The 9,894-nt window shown below is 35.1% G+C and overlaps 1 protein-coding gene and 1 pseudogene across 1 annotated transcript; one reads left to right on the forward strand and one right to left on the reverse strand.

Annotated features, from left to right (window-relative positions):
* Window positions 1–1,879: 1,879 nt before the first annotated feature.
* On the reverse strand, window positions 1,880–2,839 carry LOC131837138 (olfactory receptor 4K14). The gene has a single exon (XM_059183394.1). The coding sequence runs from the start codon at window positions 2,810–2,812 to the stop codon at window positions 1,880–1,882; it is 933 nt and encodes a 310-aa protein (XP_059039377.1). The 5' UTR covers window positions 2,813–2,839.
* Window positions 2,840–6,684: 3,845 nt separating this feature from the next.
* Window positions 6,685–8,983, forward strand: LOC131837139 (aminoacyl tRNA synthase complex-interacting multifunctional protein 1-like; annotated as a pseudogene).
* The last annotated feature ends 911 nt before the right edge of the window (window positions 8,984–9,894 follow it).

Raw genomic sequence — 9,894 nt, forward strand, 5'->3', positions numbered from 1 at the left:
ATATAAGAAATCATAAGATATTTGTCTTTCTCTAACGTATTTCACTTACTATGATACCCTCCAGGTCCAGACATTTTGTCTAAGGGATAACACTTCATTCTTTTTTTTTTTTTTAAGATTTTATTTATCTGACAGAGATCACATGTAGGCAGAGAGGTAGACAGAGAGAGAGAGGAGGAAGCAGGCTCCCTACTAAGCAGAAAGCCCAATGCAGGACTCGATCCCAGGACCCTGAGATCATGACCTGAGCTGAAGGCAGAGGCTTAGCTCACTGAGTCACCCAGGTTCCCCACTTCATTCTTTTTTAATGGCTGATTAATATTCTGTATTATCCATTCACCTCTGTTTAGACACTGGTTAATTCCATATATTGTTTATTTTAAATAATACTGTAGTGAAAAGAGAGTGGAGCTTTAAGCTCTTTAATTGTTCACATACAGGGATATAATTGGTCATAAATATTGACACGGCCGAAGTTTTATGAAATTCCAAAACATAGTTTTACTGCAGTAGCAAACAAGAAGAAGATTCCTGAGAAATTTATCCCAAGGCAGTTTTCAAACTATATTCTTTTAGTGTTTATGAAAATGTGCGAGATTACAGCCATAGGAGAAGCCACAAGTACCCAGGAGCATGTTTCTCTTTATTGAAAACACTGTCCAAAATTATTAGAAATTTCATCCAGTTACTCAAGGAATCCAGTCATTGGCCAATTCTCTCCATTCGTTTGATGTTTCAGAATCAACATACAAGAATATTGATTGAATTCTTTGACCATTAGTTAAGTTAATACAAATGTTAACTCTCGTTTATAATTATCTTTTTAGGATCCCAAGGCATTCAAAAACTCAGCATAAGATCTGGCTCTGTGGTACTCAAACACCCTTCCTAATAGATTCCATCCCAAGGGACAGAATCAACTCTAAGAAACAATGTAGATGTATGGTTTATTTAAAGTCTGTGGGTTAAAATTTATTAATTTCCTACTCCAGTGAATTTTAAATAGTAACACAATAGCTTATTTTACACCATAAAATATTAACCCATAAAATACCCTGTGTGAAAATTACCTTCTGGTAAAATACCTTGATTTACCTTGTGTGAAAATTAACTTCTGTAATTGAATTTCACTGACATACATTCATTTTTTTTCAATATAAAGTTTAAGCATAATATACATTCCCAAGAAAAAGTTTCTTTTTATATTAATAAGATTTTGAAATAGTGTCTTTTCCCTCCTCCTCTTAAAAACCAGGATAAAAATTGATAGAACATTTTATTCTCACATACCTTCCTTCTGCTGAATATTTCATGTCTCGAATGCTTACAAACTGACAGCTCTTAGTGTATTGAACTATAATTAGGAAATTCAAATCACTTTCTATAAATATTGTAAACAAAATAAACTATAAAGAGAAATCTGGTCTAACAAAAAGAAAATTGCCAAGTCCATTCCAAAGTGAATGTGTGGGTTGAAAGTGTATGTACATGTATATCTGTTTACATAAAGTTATATTACATAGTAATTACTATACAATTCTAATATTACATTACAATGCAGTTATATTATACTTATAAATTATATTTATAATACAAAATTATATAATAAAATTATAATATTATAATGTATTATAAATCTTAGAGTATAAGGTAGTGATACCATAAAGTGATATTATAGAATTTTATTTAAAGTATGAAATTATATAGAATAAAATTACACACATGATTTTTGTTGTAATCCACAACTATTTCTCTGTAATATAATACAATACAAATTATACCAATAAAACATCAGGATGAAATCTTTATGCGGAACCCTATTAAAGAAAGGATATCCCCTAAATGAGTAAGAACACGTAAATATAAGGAAAGGTGGAATTCAGTGAGAAGTCACACGTTGGTTATACAGTTTCCTCATAGCTGTTTTCATCTCTGTATTTCTCAATGTGTAGATAAGAGGGTTCAAGAGTGGAGTAAAAATGGTATAAAACACAGACAGGAGCTTGTCCACAGAGAACCGATTGAAAGGCCACACATAAATGAAAATGCAGGGCCCAAAGAAGAGTGTGACTACCATGATGTGTGCAGAGCATGTAGAGAGTGTTTTGGATACCCCACCAGCAGCACGCTGTCGGACAGTGATGAGGATAACAGTGTAAGACACCAAGAGGAGCAGAAAACAGCTCATGGAGAGCAACCCACTGTCTGAGATCATAAGTATACCCAGGACATAGGTGTCCGTGCAGGCAAGCTTGATCACAAGAGGAAGATCACAGAAGAAGCTGTCCACCTCATTGGGGCCACAGTAAGGTAAATTCACAGTAAAGGCTACTTGACTGATGGAGTGCACAAATCCAATGACCCATGAAACCAACACCAGCCCCATGCAAGTCTGCCGGCTCATCATGGTCATGTAATGCAAAGGTTTGCATATAGCCACATATCTGTCATAGGCCATGGAAACCAGAAGTACCATCTCAGCCCCACCGATAAAATGCAAGAAGAAGATTTGAGCCATACATCCTCCAAAGGAGATGAGCTTTCGATCACTAAGAAAGTCCCTGATCATCTTGGGGGTGGCAAATGAGGCTAGCCATATATCTAAGAAAGATAGATTTCCCAGCAGGAAGTACATAGGAGAGGAGTGCAAGTGGGAGTCAGAAATTACAGTGACCACAATGATGAGGTTACCCAGCACAGTGGCCACATAGATCCCAGAGAAAAATATAAAGAAAAAATGCTGGAGGTGTTGTGAAGTGCAGAGTCCATACAACACAAATTCTGACACAAAGGAGTAATTCTGCAGCTCCATAATCTCAAGTTTCAGGTTGTGTCCTGAATCTATATAAAGAAAAGAGGTGGACATAAAAGGGTCTGTCAACTACCAGGCACATGAAAGGGATCACCTAATTTTATCTGAATGTAATTTTAATTTGTAAGACAAAATATAAAATACAATACAGAGATGATTAAATCCAAGTCCAACAATAGAGTTTGCTTGTCTCCATAATTAGGCTGTTTAGAATCTTCCTTTTAAAATATTTTTAAATCCACTTAAGATAAAATGTACCTACCTACCAAAATTCACCCATTTTAAGTGTGAAACATAATAATTTTTAAACAAATTTATGGACTTTTGCAGCCTTCTCTACAATGCTTGCTTTGAAATCTAGACAATCCAGACTCCTTCAGGGACTTTTGGTAGTAGTAAAATTATCTCTTCCTTCCACATTCATTTGCTCACTCAGAAGCTCAAGCATTCAGACCATGGCTATGTAACACCGAGTTTCCCATTCTCTCTTCAGTTAATAAAGCAATAGTATAAGAAGGGAGTTGAGGGAAATTGGAAGGGGAGATGAACCATGAGAGACTATGGACTCCGAAAAACAATCTGAGGATTTTGAAGGGGTATGGGGTGGGAGGTTGGGGGAGCCAGGTGGTGGGTATTATGGAGGGCACGTATTGCATGGAGCACTGGGTATGGTGCATAAACAAAGAATTCTGTTACACTGATAAGAAATAAGTTTAAAAAATAAATTTTAAAAATTTAAAAATATTTTAGAAAAAGGAAATAAGTCAATTAACCTAAGGTTCGTACAGTTCCCCTGATCCCACATTTTATTACTGCTCTTGTCATCTCTATTAATCATCTGGGTTTGGGATTAAAAAGCCAATAACCCAATTCATTTGTAGATTTATTATGTATAAACTGACTACTTATTGAAGATTTTAGAGTGGCTTCAATTAAAGAAACATTTTCCAAAACCTCTCAACATGAACCAGAGCATAAAACCTATGCAATAATTTGAGGGAGGGGGTAGCTTTCACAGTATACATGAGTACTGATAATTTCAGCATTTGAATAAGAAGGTAGTTCTGAACTTGAAGAAGAACTGGGTTGGGATGGATAGGTCACATTATCAGTTTATCGTGAGTAATGAGGTGGTACCCCAGTTGTCTCACTAAGAGGAAGATATTGTATAAACATTTTTATAAAGACATTGAACAGAACTCTTCATGAGTAATTTTACAAATGATGCAGAACTGTCCCTTGTTAGAACTTTTACTATGTTGGCCCTTTACGAAATTGAAGATTGTAACATGAAATAATAGTTTGGTAAGGCTACTTAAAGGAAGCTAAAGTTACATGTTCCAGATTTGAAATATTCTAATCATGTGAACATGATATTGTGATAGAATTAAAAATCTGGAGGAATTCTATGGTTATTGTATCTGTTTTAGTCCACTTGAATACCACCAGTCTCAACCAGGTTTTTGTAAGGATAACAGAGACTCAGATTCTTTTGTTCCTCTTGAACTTTTATAAATGGATTATATCAAAATACTTAATTGCAAGATTTTTTTAGGAATAGGTGTTACCCCTCTTTAAAATGGGATTATATATCTGAAGTTAAACACTACTGAAGACAATTCAGGATCTCTTCACAAACTTAATTAGATAGCACTGATATTAGCTAACATACATATTACAGACCACAATGGCCACTCCTTTTTTGACATGTTTTTGCTCAAAGGCCGTTAAGAATTTTCACATATAAACCTGAAACATAAATGGGTTTTCTAGAGATTTCCCAAATGGAAAACTTGGGAAGCAAAAATAAAGAAATGTTTAACTTGTTATTGAATCAAAGATGCTCTGAAATTGGATATTGGTTATGGTTGCACAACTCTGTAAATATACTAATAACCATTGAATTGTACCCTGGAAATGAGTGGAGTTTTCGGTATATAAATTATATATCAATAAAACACCAGGTGGTGGGTATTATAGAGGGCACGGATTGCATGGAGCACTGGGTGTGGTGAAAAAATAATGAATACTGTTTTTCTGAAAATAAATAAATTGAAAAAAATTAAAAAAAAAGGAGGCAAGGAAATGAAAATAAATAAATAAATAAATAAAAGACATTTTTGAAAATGGATGCTAAAAAAAGCTGAATAAATAGACTTAAATAGGGCTCTGATTTCAGAGAACACGCTGTGATTTTCAAAGGCATTTTAAAGATCGTTAAATCTTAAGTTTATAATCAGAAACAATGAAGTTGATTTTGTATACCTGCAAATGCTACTTGGGAAACAAATATAACAATGACAAAATTTGATTTTAACTGACAAGTTAATATTATTTCCTCCAACAATTTTAATGTAAAAAAATAATGGAATGAATTAGTCTCTGGTTGACTTGTATGTTCAGACACATATTCACTAAATTTCTATCAAAGGCTGTTTACTAACCTGGGGTTAGATGTTCACCGCTGGTGCTGCTGATCCCTCAACTTTTTTTTCAAATCTACTATACCTGAATGAAACTTCTGAAAACATACATATTTTTTATTCTATAGAAGATTTAATAATCTCTTTCTCTTTCTCCTCCTCCTGGAAAATAATTCCAGAAAAGCATCACTTTAAGAAACTGGAGAACTTCAGACTTGAGTCTTCTTTGGACTTCAGATATAAATATCTATATCCTCTCTCCCATCAAATTAATAATCCCTTAAAGATGGGACATTGATGGCCAATTACCATAATGGAGCTTAGGGAATATTTTCAAGTGGAAATTTGTGCTAATAATTCATGTTCATTTCCCAAGTGAAAAGGAAGAAAGATTTAAAGACATCAGGTTCTATATAAACACAGGTACAATTACTTTAATAGTTTAAGCAGGATAATATATATCCTCATCAGGTTAATAGACTGTAAAATGTAACTTTCTTTCCTCTAGAAGATTAAATTAACAGGTTACATTTTAAAAATATACTGAAAATCGGCCAACCTTGCACATTATTTTATGTAACTTTGACAAAGCACAATATGTTGGAGCATCAGCTTTTTTATGTGCCAAAATATTTGCTTTCTCCATATTTATATGTTCATGAATAATGAAATCTCTTAGTCTCTGGGTTACTTTGCACACTATTTATAATTGTTATCCCACTTACCTCCCCTAATCATTTGAGGTTAATTCGGGCTTCTTTTGCTAATGGTTGTATGCTTGATTACAAATATCCCAGAATTTTCTGATGAATGATAATCACATTTATAACAATTCACACGACATTCAATTCCATATTAGGTGTATAAGCATAACCCAATTTATAAGGGATTTCACTAACAAGACAACATCTTAGTAAAAAGTCTCATTTCCTATATTGGCTTTAGATAATTGTGTTTCACTTAAAGGGAATCACAAAGCTTTTCTAAGTTTGTTTCTCTTTTGAAAACACACAAATAATTATTGCTGAAGAAAAACTAAAATAACCTATATGTTGGGGCTCCTGGGTGGCTCAGTGGATTAAGCCTCTGCCTTCTACTCAGGTCATGATCTCAGGGTCCTGGGATCAAGCCTTGCATCAGGCTCGCTGCTCAGAGGGAGCCTGCTTCCCCCTTTCTCTTTGCTTGCCTCTCTGCCTGCCTCTCTGCCTACTTGTAACCTCTCTCTCTCTGTCTGTCAAATAAATAAATAAAATATTTTTAAAAAGAGGTAACCTATATGCATCAATTTAATTTGTTTTTGATATACAGCTATTATTTAGGTACAAATATACTATGTAAAGCCAAGAATTGTTGAGAAGCTGCTGATAACAACCAGACTCAATGTTTGGTTTGGAGTTAGGAGAATATTTCCTAAATATCGTGATTAATATTATGTGTCAATTTGGAAGAATGTTGTGGAATGAAATTACCACAGAAATCGATGAATTCCAAGTAAAACAGATTTCCCTGCATGACGTAGGTAGGCCTTCCCCCAGTAGCTGAAGTTCTGAAGAGGAGAAAAAGACCAGTCTTCCCAAGCAAGAAAGAACTCTCCAGGAGGTTGTCTTTGAATTTCATCTGTACCATCAACCCTCCTGGGACTCTAGCCTTCCAGTCCACATTGTAGATTTAGATTCTAAACTTGCCAGGCTCTGAAAGACAGTGAGCCATTACTTGTATTAAATCACTCTCTCTCTCTCTCTCTCTCGCCCTCTCCCTCTCTCTCCCTCTCATTCATCCTCTCTCTATTTCTGTCACTGTCTCATCTCTCTCTCTTTCCCTTTCTCTTACCTGAAAACCCTGAACAATACCATAAATATAAAGTCAGTAATAGAAGATTCAGAAAGCAAAATACACAAAAATATGTAAAAAAACAAAACAAAACCCCAAAACTTTGTATTTTAGGAAGCATCACAATAGAATTTAAATCCAACTACAAACTTGTTAACTCTGTTTCCAATCTTGTGACCCCCAAAGTCATTACATAGAGTTGTACAGATTTTAAGTGCTCTAGACTTACTGGTCAAAGGGTCTGTGGGAGCTGATATCCAGCCTGTGCCCCACCCTTCCAACAAACAATATATCCTAAATGAGCCTGGGTTTGTCCCCTGGAAGCACTTTTTTTCTAATCCATACAAAGTTCCAGTGTGGCTATTTTAGCCTTGATGACAAAACCCTGAATCTTTAATATAGAAAAAGTATTTATAAATCAGTAAGTGAGGCAAATTTGAAGAGAGAGAAGAGGAAATAATTTAAGAAAATTATTTTTTAAAAGAAAGAAGACTAATAGGCCAATAAACATTAAAAATTGACCTGGTTAAATAAAACTTAACAAGGCATATCTTTATTCACATATCAGATTTGGGATAAATACATCAAACTCATGGTCAGGTCTAATGAAAATAGTTAATTTCATAATAAAAATAATATAAATTTAAATAACACTTGATGTCTCTTCAGGGCTTTCTTTATGCCAGTACTATGTCAAGTTGATTCTTTCAATTAATCTTCACAAAAGTCTAATGAGAGAAACACCATCATTACCAGTGTAAAAATGAGGAGACTGGACACACACACTGTCAGTAGCAGAGCTGATGTTCTAACCCAGGTGCATGGGCTCTAGAATCTATATTCTTAACTGTGGGATACTGCTGTCCTCACTGTTAATATATATCAGGGGGCACCTGGGAGGCTCAGTTGATTAAGTGTCAGACTCTTGGTTTTGGCTCAGGCCATGATTTCAGTGTTGTGAGACTATGCTCACAGAGTTGGGCTCTACACTCAGCTAGGAATCTGCTTGAAATTCTCTCTGCCACTCTTATCCTCAGCCCTACCCATGTGCTCTCTGTTAAATAAATAAAATCTTTAAAAAATGTAAATCAGCATAAATTTTTGATAGACACTTTGGAAATATAAATCAGTCTCCTTGAGAACTGCCAATAGATCTAGACCTAGTATTTCTATGACAAAAGAAGTCTGTTAAGAAGTGTGGATTAATAAATAAAAATCTATAACAATTTAATTTTTTCCACATTAGTTAAAATGAATTAAAGTAGATCAGTGTGTCATAAAATAATGACAAGAAAAACAAATTTTTAGTGCATATTTCAATATATTAAGAAAGGTTAATGGTGTTTTCTTAAAAAAAAAAAAAAAAGAGAAAGAGACTAGGCTATACATTTAGTACACATTCTCAGTAGCAGGAAGCACTGACTCTAAGCCAGTAGATGTTTCTCGTCTGGATCTTTGAGTTGGTTATATCATCACTGCCAGAAAACATCCTGATGCAGATTCTTTATATGTAGAAGAAGTAGATGTTGGAGAAACAGCCCCAAGAACAGTTGTCAGTGGTCTGGTGAATCATGTTCCTCTTGAATAGATGCAAAATTGGATGGTGATTTTACTTTGTAACCTGAAACCTGCAAAAATGAGGGGGGTAATATCTCAAGCAATGGTGATGTGTCCTAGTTCACCTGAGAAGGTTGAAATCTTGGCATCTCCTAATGGGTCTATTCCTGGAGACAGAATTATTTTTGATGCTTTTCCTGGAGTCCTGACAAGGCTAAATCCTAGGATGATTTGGGAGGATATCTTGCCTGATCTCTTTACTAATGATGTGTGTGTGACTACACGTAAAGGAGCTCCCTTTGAGGGGAAAGAGAAGGGAGTGTATAGGGCTCAAACTATGACCAATAGTGGAATAAAATAAAATTAAATGCTTCGTTTACTGAACTACATTGGAGTTGTATTGGTGAATGAAATAAACAATTGTCACAGTATTTACAGTATTTACAGTCTCACAGAAAATGCAGACAATTAAACATAAACAAAATGGTAATTTACAATAAGTCTAAGGAAAAAAAATCAAGGTAAGTAAGAGTGGAAATGCCGGAGTTTTCATTTTAAATATGATGTTAAGAATATGCCTCACTGAGAACAGGACTTTTGACCAAACACTTAAAGGAATACTTGGGAGCATCCATGTGTACCTCTGGGAAAAGCAAAACACAGAGAGAACAGCCAGTGCGGAGGCACTTACGTGGCTGCTGCCTGATGATATTCAAACAACTCCTAAAACTAAAGTAGAGTAAAGTGGAAAGTGGTTGGGATGATAAGCAACTGTAGGTGGGGCATAAATCCTAAAGGGCCCTGTAAGACACACCAGCACATGGCTTTCTCTTCTGAGTGAAGTGGTGAGGGTGAGTTTTGAGTAGAGGACAGGCATTAAAACAGCTCTAACTGCTCCTGTTGGAAAAGGCAAGGATGGAAGCTAGGAGGCCAGATAAGCAACAAGTTCACTAATTCAGGCCAACTCTGATGATGGCTCATTCCACAAATGTACACTTTAAGACAGAAGTAGTCAGATGCCAGGTTATTTGAAATTATAGCCAATAGGATTTCCTGAAGATTATTTTTTTTCAAGTTTTTATTTAAATTCCAGTTACTTGGAGAGTCCCAGATGACAGAAGAGTAGGAGGTCTTAGTTTCTTCTGGTCCCAGGAATTCAGCTAGATGGCTATCAAGACTTTCTGAACACCTGCAAAATCAACTGGACATGGAAGAAAAGAATTGCTGCAACTCTATGAATAGAAAAGCGACCACTTTCTGCAAGGTAAAAGG

Source organism: Mustela lutreola, chromosome 7 (assembly GCF_030435805.1).
Source record: "Mustela lutreola isolate mMusLut2 chromosome 7, mMusLut2.pri, whole genome shotgun sequence".
Taxonomy (NCBI): Eukaryota; Metazoa; Chordata; class Mammalia; order Carnivora; family Mustelidae; genus Mustela; species Mustela lutreola.

What these genes read in the sequence shown, in the direction of transcription:
- LOC131837138 (XM_059183394.1), bottom strand. Translation starts at nt 2,812, where the DNA reads ATGGAGCTGCAGAATTACTCCTTTGTGTCAGAATTTGTGTTGTATGGA.